The following is a 17,654-nucleotide window of genomic DNA, read 5'->3' on the forward strand; positions in this document are numbered from 1 at the left end:
GTTGCTGTAGCTATTGTTGCTACTGATCCTGTTGCTGCTACTGGTGGTGGTGCTGCTGCTGGTGTTGCTCTTGCTCTTGCTGCTGGTGTTGCTCCTGTTGCTGCAGATATAGTTGCTGCTGTTGCTGGTACAAGTGCTGCTGCTTATGCTGTTGCTGCTGCCGTTGCTGGTGCTAGTGCTGCTGATGTTGCTGCTGGTTCTGGTGCTGCTGATACTGGTGCTGCTGCTGTTGCTGCAACTGATACGGCTGCTGCTGCTGCTGTTGTTGCTGGTGTTGGTGCTCCTGCTGCTGCTGTTGCTGCAGCTATTGCTGCTACTGATGCTATTGCTGCTACTGGTGGTGCTGCTGCAGCTGGTGCTGCTGATGCTGGTGCTGCTGCTGTTGCTGCAACTGATACTGCTGCTGGTGCTGTTGCTGTTGTTGCTCTTGTTGCTACTGCTGCTGCTGGTGGTGTTGGTGCTGCTGTGGCTGCTGCTTTTGCTGGTGCTGCTCTGGCTGTTACTGCTCTGCTGTTGCTGCTGCTGTTGCCACTGTTGATGGCGCTGCCCTTCCTGTTGCTGGTGTTGCTGCTGCTGTTGCTGGTACTGCTGCTGCTGCTGGTGTTGCTGTAGTTGCTGCTGCTGGTGATGCTGTAGTTGCTGCTGCTGCTCTTATTGCTGCTGGTACTGCTGTTGCTGTTGCTGCTGCTATTGCTGATGCTGCTGTTGCTGCTACTGCTGCTGTCCCTATTGTTGTTCGTGCTGCTGCTTTTGGTACTGCTGCTGCCAGCTGCTGCAGATGCTGCTGCAGTTGGCACTGCTGCTGCTGTTGCTGCTGCTGTTGCTGTTGCTGGTGCTTTGGCTTCTGCTACTGTTGCTGCCGGTGTTGGTGCTGCTGCTGGTGCTTTGGCTTCTGTTGATCCTGCTGTTGCAGTAGCTATTGCTGCTAATGATCCTGTTGCTGCTACTGGTGGTGGTGCTGCTGCTGGTGCTTCTGTTGCTGTTGCTGCTGGTCTTGCTGCTGTTGCTGCTGCTGGTGATGCTGTAGTTGCAGCTGCTGCTGTTATTGCTGCCGGTGCTGCTCTTGCCGTTGCTGCTGTTGTTGCTCCAGTTGCTGCAGATGTAGTTGCTGCTGTTGCTGGTACTGGTGCTGCTGCTTATGCTGTTGCTGCGGCTGTTGCTGGTGCTAGTGCTGCTGATGTTGCTGCTGCTTCTGGTGCTGCTGATACTGGTGCTGCTGCTGTTGCTGCAACTGATACGGCTGCTGCTGCTGCTGTTGTTGCTGTTGCTGGTGCTTTGCCTGCTGCTGCTGCTGTTGCTGCTGGTGTTGGTGCTCCTGCTGCTGCTGTTGCTGCTGCTGTTACTGCTGCTATTGCTGCTACTGATGCTATTGCTGCTACTAGTGGTGCTGCTGCTGCTGGTTCTACTGATGCTGGTGCTGCTGCTGTTGCTGCAACTGATACTGCTGCTGGTGCTGTTGCTGTTGCTGTTGCAGCTGTTGATGCTGGTGTTCCTGCTGGTGCTGTTGCTGTTGCTGCTGCTGTTGCTGGTACTGCTGCTGCTGGTGTTGCTGCTGTTGCTGCTGCTGGTGATGCTGTGGTTGCTGCTGCTGCTGTTATTGCTGCTGGTACTGCTGTTGCTGTTGCTGCTGCTATTGCTGATGCTGCTGTTTCTGCTACTGCTGCTGGCCCTATTGTTGTTTGTGCTGCTGCTTTTGGCACTGCTGCTGCCAGCTGCTGCAGATGCTGCTGCTGTTGGCACTGCTGCTGCTGTTGCTGCTGCTGTTGCTGTTGCTGGTGCTTTGGCTGGGGCTACTGTTGCTGCCGGTGTTGGTGCTGCTGCTAGTGCTTTGGCTGCTGTTGATCCTGCTGTTGCTGTAGCTATTGCTGCTACTGATCCTGTTGCTGCTACTGGTGGTGGTGCTGCTGCTGGTGCTGCTCTTGCTGTTGCTGCTGCTATTGCTGATGCTGCTGTTGCTGCTACTGCTGCTGTCCCTAATGTTATTCGTGCTGCTGCTGTTGGTGCTGCTGCTGCTGGCTGCTGTAGCTGCTGTTGCAGTTGGTACTGCTGTCACTGTTGCTGCTGCTGCTGCTGCTGCTGGTTCTTTGCCTGCTGCTACTGTTGCTGCCGGTGTTGGTGCTGCTGCTGGTGCTTTGGCTGCTGTTGCTCCTGCTGTTGCTGTAGCTATTGCAGCTACTGATCCTGTTGCTGCTACCTGTGGTGGTGCTGCTGCTGGTGCTGCTCTTCCTGTTGCTGCTGGTGTTGCTGCTGTAGCAGCCCATGTTGTTGCTGCTGTTGCTGCTACTGCTGCTGTTCCTGTTGCTGTTGGCGCTGCATTTTTGGTGCTGCTGCTGGTCGTTGCTGCAGCTGCTGCTGCTGTTGGTACTGCTGCTGCTGTTGTTGCCAGTGCTGGTGCTGCTGCTGCTGGTGGCTGGTGCTGGTGCCGCTATTGATGGCGCTGCACTTCCTGTTGCTGGTGTTGCTGCTGCTGTTGCTGGTACTGCTGCTGTTGCTGCTCCTGCTGCTGCCATTGCTGATGTTGCTGCTGCTGGATTGCTGTAGTTGCTGCTGCTGCTGTTATTGCTGCTGGTACTGCTGTTGCTGTTGCTGCTGCTATTACTGATGCTGCTGTTGCTGCTACTTCTGCTGTCCCTATTGTTGTTCGACCTCCTGCTTTTGGTGCTGCTACTGCCAGCTGCTGCAGCTGCTGCTGCTGTTGGTACTGCTGCTGATGTTGCTGCTGCTGTTGCTACTGCTGCTGCTGCCATTGCTGCTGTTGCTGCTGCTGGTGATCATGTAGTTGCTGCTGCTGCTGTTATTGCTGCTGGTACTGCTGTTGCTGTTGCTGCTGCTATTGCTGATGCTTCTGTTGCTGCTACTGCTGCTGACCCTATTGTTGTTCGTGCTGCTGCTTTTGGTGCTGCTGCTGCCAGCTGCTGCAGCTGCTGCTGCTGTTGGTACTGCTGCTGCTGTTGCTGCTGCTGTTGCTGTTGCTGGTGCTTTGCCTGCTGCTACTTTTGCTGCCGGTATTGGTGCTGCTGCTGGTGCTTTGGCTGCTGTTGCTCCTGCTGCTGCTGTAGCTATTGCTGCTACTGATCATGTTGCTGCTGCTGGTGGTGGTGCTGCTGCTGGTGCTGCTACTGATCCTGTTGCTGCTACTGGAGGTGGTGCTGCTGCTGGTGATGCTGTAGTTGCTGCTGCTGCTGTTATTGCTGCTGGTACTGCTGTTGCTGATGCTGCTGCTATTGCTGATGCTGCTGCTCCTGTTGTTGTTGGTGCTACTGCTGTTGGTGCTGCTGCTTCTAGTTGCTGCAACTGCTGCTGCTGTTGGTACTGCTTCTGCTGTTGCTGCTGCTGGTGCTTTGGCTGCTGCTACTGTTGCTGACAGTGCTGGTGCTGCTGCTGCTGGTGGCTGCTGCTGGTGCAGCTGCTGTTGTTGCTCCTGTTGTTGCTGTAGCTATTGTTGCTACTGATCCTGTTGCTGCTACTGGTCGTGGTGCTGCTGCTGGTGCTGTTCTTGCTGTTGCTGCTGGTGTTGCTCCTGTTGCTGCAGATGTAGTTGCTGCTGTTGCTGGTACTGGTGCTGCTGCTTATGCTGTTGCTGCTGCTGTTGCTGGTGCTAGTGCTGCTGATGTTGCTGCTGGTTCTGGTGCTGCTGATACTGGTGCTGCTTCTGTTGCTGCAACTGATACAGCTGCTGCTGCTGCTGTTGTTGCTGTAGCTGGTGCTTTGCCTGCTGCTATTGCTGCTGTTGCTACTGGTGTTGGTGCTCCTGCTGCTGCTGTTGCTGCTGCTGTTGCTGCAGCTATTGCTGCTACTGATGCTATTGCTGCTACTGGTGGTGCTGCTGCTGCTGGTGCTGCTGATGCTGGTGCTGCTGCTGTTGCTGCAAATGATACTGCTGCTGGTGCTGTTGCTGTTGCTGTTGCAGCTGGTGATGCTGGTGTTCCTGCTGGTGCTGTTGCTGTTGTTGCTGGTGTTGGTAATGCTGCTGCTGGTGGTGTTGCTGCTGCTGTGGCTGCTGCTTTTGCTGGTGCTGCTCTGGCTGTTACTGCTGCTGCTGTTGCTGCTGCTGTTGCCGCTGTTGATGGCGCTGCTCTTCCTGTTGCTGCTGTTGCTACTGCTGCTGCTGCCATTGCTGCTGTTGCTGGTGCTGCTGATGTTGTAGTTGCTGCTGCTGCTGTTATTGCTGCTGGTACTCCTGTTGCTGTTGCTGCTGCTATTGCTGATGCTGCTGTTGCTGCTACTGCTGCTGTCCCTATTGTTGTTCGTGCTGCTGCTTTTGGTGCTGCTGCTTCCAGCTGCTGCAGCTGCTGCTGCTGTTGGTACTGCTGCTGCTGTTGCTGCTGCTGTTGCTGTTGCTGGTGCTTTGGCTGCTGATACTGTTGCTGCTACTGTTCCTGCCGGTATTGGTGCTGCTGCTGGTGCTTTGGCTGCTGTTGCTCCTGCTGTTGCTGTAGCTATTGCTGCTACTGATCCTGTTGCTGCTACTGGTGGTGGTGCTGCTGCTGGTGCTGCTCTTGCTGTTGCTGCTGGTGTTGCTGCTTTGGCTGCTGCTGGTGATGCTGTAGTTGCTGCTGCTGCTGTTATTGCTGCTGGTACTGCTGTTGCTGTTGCTGCTGCTATTGCTGATGCTGCTGTTGCTGCTACTGCTGCTGTCCCTATTGTTGTTCGTGCTGTTGCTGTTGGTGCTGCTGCTGCTAGATGCTGTAGCTACTGGTGCTGTTGGTACTGCTGCTGCTGTGGCTGCTGCTGTTGCTTTTGCTGGTTTTTTGGCTGCTGCTCTTGTTGCTGCCGGTGTTTGTGCTGCTGCTGGTGCTTTGGCTGCTGTTGATCCTGCTGTTGCTATAGCTATTGCTGCTACTGATCCTGTTGCTGCTACTGGTGGTGGTGCTGCTGCTGCTGCTGCTCTTGCTGTTGCTGCTGGTGTTGCTGCTGTTGCAGCTCATGTTGTTGCTGCTGTTGCTGCTACTGCTGCTGTTCCTGTTGCTGTCAGCGCTGCTGCTTTTGGTGCTGCTGCTGGTCGTTGCTACAGCTGCTGCTGCTGTTGGTACTGCTGCTGCTGTTGTTGCCAGTGCTGGTGCTGCTGCTGCTGGTGGCTGCTGCTGGTGAAGCTGCTGTTGTTGCTCCTGCTGTTGCTGTAGGTATTGCTGCTACTGATACTGTTGCTGCTACTGGTCGTGGAGCTGCTGCTGGTGCTTCTCTTGCTGTTGCTGTTGGTGTTGCTCCTGTTGCTTCAGATGTAGTTGCTGCTGTTGCTGGTACTGGTACTGCTGCTCATGCTGTTGCCTCTGCTGTTGCTGGTGCTCGTGCTGCTGATGTCGCTGCTGGTTCTGGTGCTGATGATACTGTTGCTGTTGCTGTTGCTGCAACTGATATGGCTGCTGTTGTTGCTGTTGCTGGTGCTTTGCCTGCTGCTGCTACTGTTGCTGCTGGTGTTGGTGCTCTTGCTGCTGCTGTTGCTGCTGCTGTTGCTGCTTATATTGCTGCTACTGATGCTATTGCTGCTACTGGTGGTGCTGCTGCTGCTGTTGCTGCAACTGATACTGCTGCTGGTGCTGTTGCTGGTGCTGTTGCTGTTGTTGCTGTTGTTCGTACTGCTGCTGCTGGAGGTGTTGGTGCTGCTTTGGCTGAAGCTTTTGCTGGTGCTGCTCTAGCTGTTACTGCTGCTGCTGTTGCTGCTGCTGTTCCGCTGTTGATGGCGCTGCTCTCCCTGGTGCTGGTGTTGCTGCTGCTGTTGCTGGGACTGCTGCTGTTGCTGCTGCTGCTGCTGCCATTGCTGCTGTTGCTGCTACTGGTGATGCTGTAGTTGCGGCCGCTGCTGTTATTGCTGCTGGTACTGCTGTTGCTGTTGCTGTTGATGCTGCTATTGCTTTTGCTGCTGTTGCTGCTAATGCTGCTGTTCCTGTTTTTGTTGGTGCTGCTGCTGTTGGTGCTGCTGCTGCCAGCTGCTGCAGCTGCTGCTGCTGTTGGTACTGCTGCTGCTGTTGCTGCTGCTGTTGCTGTTGCTGGTGCTTTGGCTGCTGCTACTGTTGCTGCCGGTGTTGGTGTTGCTGCTGGTGCTTTGGCTGCTGTTGCTGTAGCTATCGCTGCAACTGATCCAGTTGCTGCTACTGGTGGTGGTGCTGCTGCTGGTGCTGCTCTTGCTATTGCTGCTGGTGTTGCTGCTGTTGCTGCTGCTGGAGATGCTGTAGTTGCTGCTGCTGCTGTTATTGCTGCTGGTACTGCTGTTGCTGTTGCTCCTGCTATTGCTGATGCTGCTGTTGCTGCTACTGCTGCTGTTCCTGTTGTTGTTGGTGCTGGTGCTTTTGGTACTGCTGCTCTAGCGGCTGCAGCTACTGCTGCTGTTGGTACTGCTGCTGCTGTTGCTGCTGCTGGTGCTTTGGCTGCTGCTACTGTTGCTGCCAGTGCTGGTGCTGCTGCTGCTGTTGGCTGCTGCTGGTGCAGCTGCTGTTGTTTCTCCTGCTGTTGCTGTAGCTATTGTTGCTATTGATCCTGTGTTCTGCTACAAGTCTTGGTACTGCTGCTGCTGGTGGTGTTGGTGCTGCTGTGGCTGCTGCTTTTGCTGGTGCTGCTCTGGCTGTTAGTGCTGCTGCTGTTGCTGCTGCTGTTGCCACTGTTGATGGCGCTGCTCTTCCTGTTGCTGCTGTTGCTGCTGCTGCTGCTATTGCTGCTGTTGCTGCTGCTGGTGATGCTGTAGTTGCTGCTGCTGCTGTTATTGCTGCTGGTCCTGCTGTTGCTGTTGCTGCTGCTATTGCTGATGCTGCTGTTGCTGCTACTGATGCTGTCCCTATTGTTGTTCGTGCTGCTGCTTTTTGTGCTGCTGCTGCCAGCTGCTTCAGCTGCTGCTGCTGTTGGTACTGCTGCTGCTGTTGCTGCTGCTGTTGCTGTTGCTGGTGCTTTGGCTGCTGCTACATTTGCTGCTGGTGTTGGTGCTGCTGCTGGTGCTTTGGCTGCTGTTGCTCCTGCTGTTGCTGTAGCTATTGCTGCTACTGATCCTGTTGCTGCTACTGGTGGTGGTGCTGCTACTGGTGCTGCTCTTGCTGTTGCTGCTGGTGTTGCTGCTGTTGCTGCTGCTGGTGATGCTGTAGTTGCTGCTGCTGCTGTTATTGCTGTTGGTACTGCTGTTGCTGTTGCTGCTGCTATTGCTGATGCTGCTGTTGCTGCTACTGCTGCCGTCCCTATTGTTTTTCGTGCTGCTGCTGTTGGTGCTGCTGCTGCTAGCTGCTGTAGCTGCTGGTGCTCTTGGTACTGCTGCTGCTGTTGCTGCTGGTGTTTCTGTTGCTGGTGCTTTGGCTGCTGCTACTGTTGCTGCCGGTGTTGGTGCTGCTGCTGGTGCAGCTGCTGCTGTTGCTCCTGCTGTTGCTGTAGCTATTGCTGCTACTGATCCTTTTGCTGCTACTGGTGGTGGTGCTGCTGCTGGTGGCTGCTGCTGGTGCAGCTGCTGTTGGTTCTCCTGCTGTTGCTGTAGCTATTGTTGCTACTGATCCTGTTGCTGCTACTGGTCTTGATACTGCTGCTGCTGGTGGTGTTGGTGCTGCTGTGGCTGCTGCTTTTGCTGGTGCTGCACTGGCTGTTACTGCTGCTGCTGTTGCTGCTGCGGTTGACGCTGTTGATGGCGCTGCTCTTTCTGTTGCTGCTGTTGCTGGTGCTGCTGCTGCCATTGCTGCTGTTGCTGCTGCTGGTGATGCTGTAGTTGCTGCTGCTGCTGTTATTGCTGCTGCTACTGCTGTTGCTGTTGCTGCTGCTATTGCTGATGCTGCTGTTGCTGCTACTGCTGCTGTCCCTATTGTTGTTCGTGCTGCTGCTTTTGGTGCTGCTGCTGCCAGCTGCTGCAGCTGCTGCTGATGTTGGTACTGCTGCTGCTGTTGCTGCTGCTGTTGCTGTTGCTGGTGCCTTGCCTGCTGTTACTGTTGCTGCTGCTGTTGCTGCAGCTATTGCTGCTACTGATGCTATTGCTGCTACTGGTGGTGCTGCTGCTGCTGGTGCTGCAGATGCTGGTGCTGCTGCTGCTGCTGCAACTGATAATGCTGCTGCTGCTGTTGCTGTTGCAGCTGGTGATGCTGGTGTTCCTGCTGGTCCAGTTGCTGTTGTTGCTGGTGTTGGTACTGCTGCTGCTGGAGGTGTTGGTGCTGCTGTGGCTGCTGCTTTTGCTGGTGCTGCTCTAGCTGTTACTGCTGCTGCTGTTCCTGCTGCTGTTGCCGCTGTTGATGGTGCTGCTCTTCCTGTTGCTGGTGTTGATGCTGCTGTTGCTGGTACTGCTGCTGTTGCTGCTGCTGCTGCTGCCATTGCTGCTGTTGCTGCTGCTGGTGATGCTGTAGTTGCTGCTGCTGCTGTTATTGCTGCTGGTACTGCTGTAGCTGTTGCTGCTGCTATTGCTGATGCTGCTGTTGCTGCTACTGCTGCTGTCCCTATTGTTATTCCTGCTGCTGCTAGCAGCTGTAGCTGCTGTTGCTGTTGGTACTGCTGCTGCTGTTGCTGCTGCTGTTGCCGCTGTTGATGGCGCTGCTCTTCCTGTTGCTTGTGATGCTGCTGCTGTTGCTGGTACTGCTGCTGTTGCTGCTTCTGCCGCTGTCATTGCTGCTGTTGCTGCTGCTGGTGATGCTGTAGTTGCTGCTGCTGCTGTTATTGCTGCTGGTACTGCTGTTGCTGTTGCTGCTGCTATTGCTGAGGCTTCTGTTGCTGCTAATGCTGCTGTCCCTATTGTTGTTCGTGCTGCTGCTTTTGGTGCTGCTGCTGCCAGCTGCTGCAGCTGCTTCTGCTGTTGGTACTGCTGCTGCTGTTGCTGCTGCTGTTGCTGTTGCTGGTGCTTTGGCTGCTGCTACTGTTGCTGCCGGTGTTGGTGCTGCTGCAGGTGCTTTGGCTGCTGTTGCTTCTGCTGTTGCTGTAGCTATTGCTGCTACTGATCCTGTTGCTGCTACTGGTGGTGGTGCTGCTGCTGGTGCCGCTACTGATCCTGTTGCTGCTGCTGGTGGTGGCGCAGCTGCTGGTGCTGCTCTTGCTGATGCTGCTGGTGTTGCTGCTGTTGCTGCTGCAGGTGATGCTGTTGCTTCTGCTGCTGCTGTTATTGCTGCTGGTAATGCTGTTGCTGTTGCTGCTGAAATTGCTGATGCTGCTGTTGCTGCTACTGCTGCTGTTCCTGCTATTGTTGGTGCTGCTGCTGTTGCTGCTGCTGGTGCTTTGTCTGCTGCTACTGTTGCTGCCAGTGCTGGTGCCGCTACTGCTGGTGGCTGCTGCTGGTGCAGCTGCTGTTGCTGGTACTGGTGCTGCTGCTTATGCTGTTGCTGCTGCTGTTGCTGGCGCTAGTGCTGCTGATGTTGCTGCTGGTTCTGGTGCTGCTGATACTGGTGCTGCTGCTGTTGCTGCAACAGATACAGCTGCTGCTGCTGCTGTTGTTGCTGTAGCTGGTGCTTTGGCTGCTGCTGCTGCTGTTGCTGCTGGTGTTGGTGCTCCTGCTGCTGCTGTTGCTGCTGCTGTTGCTGCAGCTATTGCTGCTACTGAAGCTATTGCTGATAAAGGTGGTGCTGCTGCTGCTGGTGCTGCTGATGCTGGTACTGCTGCTGTTGCTGAAAATAATACTGCTGCTGGTGCTGTTCCTGTTGCTGTTGCAGCTGGTGATGCTGGTGTTCCTGCTGGTGCTGTTGCTGTTGTTGCTGGTGTTGGTACTGCTGCTGCTGGTGGTGTTGGTGCTGTTGTGGCTGCTGCTTTTGCTGGTGCTGCTCTGGCTGTTACTGCTGCTGCTGTTGCTGCTGCTGTTGCCGCTGTTGATGGCGCTGCTGTTCCTGTTGCTGGTGTTGCTGCTGCAGTTGCTGGTACTGCTGCTGCTGCCATTGCTGCTGTTGCTGCTGCTGGTGATGCTGTAGTTGCTGCTGCTGCTGTTATTGCTGCTGGTACTGCTGTTGCTGTTGCTGCTGCTATTGCTGATGCTGCTATTGCTGCTACTGCTGCTGTCCCTATTGTTGTTCGTGCTGCTGCTGTTGGTGCTGCTGCTGCTAGCTGCTGTAGCTACTGGTGCTGTTGTTACTGCTGCTGCTGTTGCTGCAGCTGTTGCTGTTGCAGGTTCTTTGTCTGCTGCTCTTGTTGCTGCCAGTATTTGTGCTGCTGCTGGTGCTTTGGCTGCTGTTGCTCCTGCTGTTGCTGTAGCTATTGCTGCTACTGATCCTGTTGCTGCTACTGGTGGTGGTGCTGCTGCTGGTGCTGCTCTTGCTGTTGCTGCTGGTCTTGCTGCTGTTGCTGCTGCTGGTGAAGCTTTAGTTGCTGCTGCTGGTGCTATTGCTGCTGGTACTGCTGTTGCTGTTGCTGCTGTTGCTGTTGCTGGTGCTTTGCCTGCTGCTGCTGCTGTTGCTGCTGTTGCTGCTGGTGTTGGTGCTCCTGCTGCTGCTGTTGCTGCTGCTGTTGCTGCAGCTATTGCTGCTACTGATGCTATTGCTGCTACTGGTGGTGCTGCTGCTGCTGGTGCTGCTGATGCTGGTGCTGCTGCTGTTGCTGCAACTGATACTGCTGCTGGTGCTGTTGCTGTTGCTGTTGCAGCTGGTGATGCTGGTGTTCCTGCTGGTGCTGTTGCTGTTGTTGCTGGTGTTGGTACTGCTGCTGCTGGTGTTGTTGCTGCTGCTGTGGCTGCTGCTTTTGCTGGAGCTGCTCTAGCTGTTACTGCTGCTGCTGTTGCTGCTGCTGTTGCCGCTGTTGATGGCGCTGCTGTTCCTGTTGCTGGTGTCGCTGCTGCCATTGCTGCTGTTGCTGCTGCTGGTGATGCTATAGTTGCCGCTGCTGCTGTTATTGCTGCTGGTACTGCTGTGGATGTTGCTGCTGCTATTGCTGATGCTGCTGTTGCTGCTACTGCTGCTGTTCCTGTTGTTGTTGGTGCTGCTGCTGTTGGTGCTGCTGCTGCTAGCGGCTGCAGCTGCTGCTGCTGTTGGTACTGCTGCTGCTGTTGCTGCTGCTGTTGCTGTTGCTTGTGCTTTGGCTGCTGCTACTGTTGCTGCCGGTGTTGGGGCTGCTGCCGGTGATTTGGCTGCTGTTGCTACTGCTGTTGCTGTAGCTATTGCTGCTACTGATCCTGTTGCTGCTACTGGTGGTGGTGCTGCTGCTGGTGCTGCTCTTGCTGTTGCTGCTGGTGTTGCTGCTGTTGCTGCTGCTGGTGATGCTGTAGTTGCTGCTGCTGCTGGTATTGCTGCATTAGCTACTGGTGCTGTTGGTACTGCTGCTGCTGTTGCTGCTGCTGTTGCTGTTGCTGGTTCTTTGGCTGCTGCTCTTGTTGCTGCCGGTGTTTGTGCTGCTGCTGGTGCTTTGGCTGCTGTTGATCCTGCTGTTGCTGTAGCTATTGCTGCTACTGATCCTGTTGCTGCTACTGGTGGTGGTGCTGCTGCTGGTGCTGCTCATACTGTTGCTGATGCTGTTGCTGCTGTTGCAGCTCATGTTTTTGCTTCTGTTGCTGTTACTGCTGCTGTTCCTGTTGCTGTCGGCGCTGCTGCTTTTGGTGCTGCTGCTGGTCGTTGCTGCAGCTGCTGCTGCCGTTGGTACTGCTGCTGCTGTTGTTGCCAGTGCTGGTGCTGGTGCTGCTGCTGCTGGTGGCTGCTGCTGGTGAAGCTGCTGTTGTTGCTCCTGCTGTTGCTGTAGGTATTGCTGCTACTGATACTGTTGCTGCTACTGGTCGTGGAGCTGCTGCTGGTGGTGCTCTTGCTGTTGCTGCTGGTGTTGCTGATGCTGCTGTTGCTGCTACTGCTGCTGTTCCTGTTGTTGTTGGTGCTGCTGCTGTTGCTGCTGTTGCTGGTACTGGCGCTGCTGCTCATGCTGTTGCCTCTGCTGTTGCTGCTTCCAGTGCTGCTGATGTTGCTGCTGGTTCTGCTGCTGCTGATACTGCTGCTGCTGCTGTTGCTGCATCTGATATGGCTGCTGCTGTTGCTGTTGCTCATGCTTTGCCTGCTGCTGCTGCTGTTGCAGCTGGTGTTGCTGCTCCTGCTGCTGCTGTTGCTGCTGCTGTTGCTGCAGCTATTGCTGCTACTGATGCTATTGCTGCTACTGGTGGTGCTGCTGCTGCTGGTTCTACTGATGCTGGTGCTGCTGCTGTTGCTGCAACTGATACTGCTGCTGGTGCTGTTGCTGTTGCTGTTGCAGCTGGTGATGCTGGTGTTCCTGCCGGTGCTGTTGCTGTTGCTGCTGCTGTTGCTGGTACTGCTGCTGCTGGTGGTGTTGCTCCTGCTGTTGCTGCTGGTGTTGCTGCTGTAGCAGCTCATGTTGTTGCTGCTGTTGCTGCTACTGCTGCTGTTCCTGTTGCTGTTGGCGCTGCTGCTTTTGGTGCTGCTGCTGGTCGTTGCTGCAGCTGCTGCTGCTTTTGGTACTGCTGCTGCTGTTGTTGCCAGTGCTGGTGCTGCTGCTGCTGGTGGCTGGTGCTGGTGCCGCTATTGATGGCGCTGCTCTTCCTGTTGCTGGTGTTGCTGCTTCTGTTGCTGTTACTGCTGCTGTTGCTGCTGCTGCTGCTGGTTTTGCAGTTGTTGCTGCTGCTGGTGATGCTGTAGTTGCTGCTGCTGCTGTTATTGCTGCTGGTACTGCTGTTGCTGTTGCTGCTGCTATTGCTGATGCTGCTGTTGCTGCTACTGCTGCTGTCCCTATTGTTGTTCGTGCTGCTGCTTTTGGTGCTGCTGCTACCATCTGCTGCAGCTGCTGCTGCTGTTGGTACTGCTGCTGCTGTTGCTGCTGCTGTTGCTGTTGCTTTGCCTGCTGCTACTGTTGCTGCCGGTGTTGGTGCTGCTGCTGGTGCTGCTAATGATCCTGTTGCTGCAACTGGTGTTGGTGCTGCTGCTGGTTCTGCTGTAGTTGTTGCTGCTGCTGTTATTGCTGCTGGTACTGCTGTTGCTGTTGCTGCTGTTAATGCTGATGCTGCTGTTACTACTACTGCTGCTGATCCTGTTGTTGTTGGTGCTGCGGCTGTTGGTGGTGCTGCTGCTAGCTGCTGCAGCTGCTGCTGCTGTTGGTACTGCTGCTGCTGTTGCTGCTGCTGTTGCTGCTGCTGGTGCTTTGGCTGCTGCTACTGTTGCTGCCAGTGCTGGTGCTGCTGCTGCTGGTGGCTGCTGCTGCTGCAGCTGCTGTTGTTGCTCCTGCTGTTGCTATAGCTATTGTTGCTACTCATCCTGTTGCTGCTACTGGTGGTGGTGCTGCTGCTGGTGCTACTCTTGCCGTTGCTCTTGTTGTTGCTCCTGTTGCTGCAGATGTAGTTGCTGCTGTTGCTGGTACTGGTGCTGCTGCTTATGCTGTTGCTGGTGCTAGTGCTGCTGATGTTGCTGCTGGTTCTGGTGCTGCTGATACTGGTGCTGCTGCTGTTGCTGCAACTGATACGGCTGCTGCTGCTGCTGTTGTTGCTGTTGCTGGTGCTTTGCCTGCTGCTGCTGCTGTTGCTGCTGGTGTTGGTGCTCCTGCTGCTGCTGTTGCTGCTGCTGCTGCTGCTGCCATTGCTGCTGTTGCTGCTGCTGGTGATGCTGTAGTTGCTGCTGCTGCTGTTATTGCTGCTGGTACTGCTGTTGCTGTTGCTGCTGCTATTGCTGATGCTGCTATTGCTGCTACTGCTGCTGTCCCTATTGTTGTTCGTGCTGCTGCTGTTGGTGCTGCTGCTGCTAGCTGCTGTAGCTACTGGTGCTGTTGTTACTGCTGCTGCTGTTGCTGCAGCTGTTGCTGTTGCAGGTTCTTTGTCTGCTGCTCTTGTTGCTGCCAGTATTTGTGCTGCTGCTGGTGCTTTGGCTGCTGTTGCTCCTGCTGTTGCTGTAGCTATTGCTGCTACTGATCCTGTTGCTGCTACTGGTGGTGGTGCTGCTGCTGGTGCTGCTCTTGCTGTTGCTGCTGGTCTTGCTGCTGTTGCTGCTGCTGGTGACGCTTTAGTTGCTGCTGCTGGTGCTATTGCTGCTGGTACTGCTGTTGCTGTTGCTGCTGTTGCTGTTGCTGGTGCTTTGCCTGCTGCTGCTGCTGTTGCTGCTGTTGCTGCTGGTGTTGGTGCTCCTGCTGCTGCTGTTGCTGCTGCTGTTGCTGCAGCTATTGCTGCTACTGATGCTATTGCTGCTACTGGTGGTGCTGCTGCTGCTGGTGCTGCTGATGCTGGTGCTGCTGCTGTTGCTGCAACTGATACTGCTGCTGGTGCTGTTGCTGTTGCTGTTGCAGCTGGTGATGCTGGTGTTCCTGCTGGTGCTGTTGCTGTTGTTGCTGGTGTTGGTACTGCTGCTGCTGGTGTTGTTGCTGCTGCTGTGGCTGCTGCTTTTGCTGGAGCTGCTCTAGCTGTTACTGCTGCTGCTGTTGCTGCTGCTGTTGCCGCTGTTGATGGCGCTGCTGTTCCTGTTGCTGGTGTCGCTGCTGCCATTGCTGCTGTTGCTGCTGCTGGTGATGCTATAGTTGCCGCTGCTGCTGTTATTGCTGCTGGTACTGCTGTGGATGTTGCTGCTGCTATTGCTGATGCTGCTGTTGCTGCTACTGCTGCTGTTCCTGTTGTTGTTGGTGCTGCTGCTGTTGGTGCTGCTGCTGCTAGCGGCTGCAGCTGCTGCTGCTGTTGGTACTGCTGCTGCTGTTGCTGCTGCTGTTGCTGTTGCTTGTGCTTTGGCTGCTGCTACTGTTGCTGCCGGTGTTGGGGCTGCTGCCGGTGATTTGGCTGCTGTTGCTACTGCTGTTGCTGTAGCTATTGCTGCTACTGATCCTGTTGCTGCTACTGGTGGTGGTGCTGCTGCTGGTGCTGCTCTTGCTGTTGCTGCTGGTGTTGCTGCTGTTGCTGCTGCTGGTGATGCTGTAGTTGCTGCTGCTGCTGTTATTGCTGCATTAGCTACTGGTGCTGTTGGTACTGCTGCTGCTGTTGCTGCTGCTGTTGCTGTTGCTGGTTCTTTGGCTGCTGCTCTTGTTGCTGCCGGTGTTTGTGCTGCTGCTGGTGCTTTGGCTGCTGTTGATCCTGCTGTTGCTGTAGCTATTGCTGCTACTGATCCTGTTGCTGCTACTGGTGGTGGTGCTGCTGCTGGTGCTGCTCATACTGTTGCTGATGCTGTTGCTGCTGTTGCAGCTCATGTTTTTGCTTCTGTTGCTGCTACTGCTGCTGTTCCTGTTGCTGTCGGCGCTGCTGCTTTTGGTGCTGCTGCTGGTCGTTGCTGCAGCTGCTGCTGCCGTTGGTACTGCTGCTGCTGTTGTTGCCAGTGCTGGTGCTGGTGCTGCTGCTGCTGGTGGCTGCTGCTGGTGAAGCTGCTGTTGTTGCTCCTGCTGTTGCTGTAGGTATTGCTGCTACTGATACTGTTGCTGCTACTGGTCGTGGAGCTGCTGCTGGTGGTGCTCTTGCTGATGCTGCTGGTGTTGCTGATGCTGCTGTTGCTGCTACTGCTGCTGTTCCTGTTGTTGTTGGTGCTGCTGCTGTTGCTGCTGTTGCTGGTACTGGCGCTGCTGCTCATGCTGTTGCCTCTGCTGTTGCTGCTTCCAGTGCTGCTGATGTTGCTGCTGGTTCTGCTGCTGCTGATACTGCTGCTGCTGCTGTTGCTGCATCTGATATGGCTGCTGCTGTTGCTGTTGCTCATGCTTTGCCTGCTGCTGCTGCTGTTGCAGCTGGTGTTGCTGCTCCTGCTGCTGCTGTTGCTGCTGCTGTTGCTGCAGCTATTGCTGCTACTGATGCTATTGCTGCTACTGGTGGTGCTGCTGCTGCTGGTTCTACTGATGCTGTTGCTGCTGCTGTTGCTGGTACTGCTGCTGCTGGTGGTGTTGCTCCTGCTGTTGCTGCTGGTGTTGCTGCTGTAGCAGCTCATGTTGTTGCTGCTGTTGCTGCTACTGCTGCTGTTCCTGTTGCTGTTGGCGCTGCTGCTTTTGGTGCTGCTGCTGGTCGTTGCTGCAGCTGCTGCTGCTTTTGGTACTGCTGCTGCTGTTGTTGCCAGTGCTGGTGCTGCTGCTGCTGGTGGCTGGTGCTGGTGCCGCTATTGATGGCGCTGCTCTTCCTGTTGCTGGTGTTGCTGCTTCTGTTGCTGTTACTGCTGCTGTTGCTGCTGCTGCTGCTGGTTTTGCAGTTGTTGCTGCTGCTGGTGATGCTGTAGTTGCTGCTGCTGCTGTTATTGCTGCTGGTACTGCTGTTGCTGTTGCTGCTGCTATTGCTGATGCTGCTGTTGCTGCTACTGCTGCTGTCCCTATTGTTGTTCGTGCTGCTGCTTTTGGTGCTGCTGCTACCATCTGCTGCAGCTGCTGCTGCTGTTGGTACTGCTGCTGCTGTTGCTGCTGCTGTTGCTGCTGCTTTGCCTGCTGCTACTGTTGCTGCCGGTGTTGGTGCTGCTGCTGGTGCTGCTAATGATCCTGTTGCTGCAACTGGTGTTGGTGCTGCTGCTGGTTCTGCTGTAGTTGTTGCTGCTGCTGTTATTGCTGCTGGTACTGCTGTTGCTGTTGCTGCTGTTAATGCTGATGCTGCTGTTACTACTACTGCTGCTGATCCTGTTGTTGTTGGTGCTGCGGCTGTTGGTGGTGCTGCTGCTAGCTGCTGCAGCTGCTGCTGCTGTTGGTACTGCTGCTGCTGTTGCTGCTGCTGTTGCTGCTGCTGGTGCTTTGGCTGCTGCTACTGTTGCTGCCAGTGCTGGTGCTGCTGCTGCTGGTGGCTGCTGCTGCTGCAGCTGCTGTTGTTGCTCCTGCTGTTGCTATAGCTATTGTTGCTACTCATCCTGTTGCTGCTACTGGTGGTGGTGCTGCTGCTGGTGCTACTCTTGCCGTTGCTCTTGTTGTTGCTCCTGTTGCTGCAGATGTAGTTGCTGCTGTTGCTGGTACTGGTGCTGCTGCTTATGCTGTTGCTGGTGCTAGTGCTGCTGATGTTGCTGCTGGTTCTGGTGCTGCTGATACTGGTGCTGCTGCTGTTGCTGCAACTGATACGGCTGCTGCTGCTGCTGTTGTTGCTGTTGCTGGTGCTTTGCCTGCTGCTGCTGCTGTTGCTGCTGGTGTTGGTGCTCCTGCTGCTGCTGTTGCTGCTGCTGTTGCTGCAGCTATTGCTGCTACTGATGCTATTGCTGCTACTAGTGGTGCTGCTGCTGCTGGTTCTACTGATGCTGGTGCTGCTACTGTTGCTGCAACTGATACTGCTGCTGCTGCTGTTGCTGTTGCTGCTGCAGCTGGTGATGCTGGTGTTCCTGCTTGTGCTGTTGCTGTTGCTGCTGCTGTTGCTGGTACTGCTGCTGCTGCTGCTGGTGTTGCTGCTGTTGCTGCTGCTGGTGATGCTGTAATTGCTGCTGCTGCTGTTATTGCTGCTGCTACTGCTGTTGCTGTTGCTGCTGCTATTGCTGATGCTGCTGTTTCTGCTACTGCTGCTGTCCCTATTGTTGTTTGTGCTTCTGCTTTTGGTACTGCTGCTGCCAGCTGCTGCAGATGCTGCTGCTGTTGGCACTGCTGCTGCTGTTGCTGCTGCTGTTGCTGTTGCTGGTGCTTTGTCTGCTGCTACTGTTGCTGCCGGTGTTGGTGCTGCTGCTAGTGCTTTGGCTGCTGTTGATCCTACTGTTGCTGTAGCTATTGCTGCTACTGATCCTGTTGCTGCTACTGGTGGTGGTGCTGCTGCTGGTGCTGCTCTTGCTGTTGCTGCTGCTATTGCTGATGCTGCTGTTGCTGCTACTGCTGCTGTCCCTAATGTTATTCGTGCTGCTGCTGTTGGTGCTGCTGCTGCTAGCTGCTGTAGCTGCTGTTGCTGTTGGTACTGCTGCTGCTGT

General features: G+C 55.3%; 1 protein-coding gene across 1 annotated transcript; it reads right to left on the bottom strand.

The window, feature by feature from the left end:
- Positions 1 to 1,447: 1,447 nt before the first annotated feature.
- LOC121291943 (UPF0746 protein DDB_G0281095-like) lies at positions 1,448 to 16,907 on the bottom strand (the record flags this gene model as incomplete). The annotated part of the gene is made up of 5 exons (XM_041213628.1): positions 1,448 to 1,588; positions 8,200 to 8,463; positions 13,353 to 13,436; positions 13,921 to 13,983; positions 16,872 to 16,907. Coding segments are annotated over 5 exons (588 nt in total), but the record flags the coding sequence as incomplete, so codon positions are not given.
- Positions 16,908 to 17,654: the final 747 nt, after the last annotated feature.

The sequence above is a fragment of the Carcharodon carcharias genome, chromosome 2 (assembly GCF_017639515.1).
Source record: "Carcharodon carcharias isolate sCarCar2 chromosome 2, sCarCar2.pri, whole genome shotgun sequence".
In the NCBI taxonomy this organism is placed as follows: Eukaryota; Metazoa; Chordata; class Chondrichthyes; order Lamniformes; family Lamnidae; genus Carcharodon; species Carcharodon carcharias.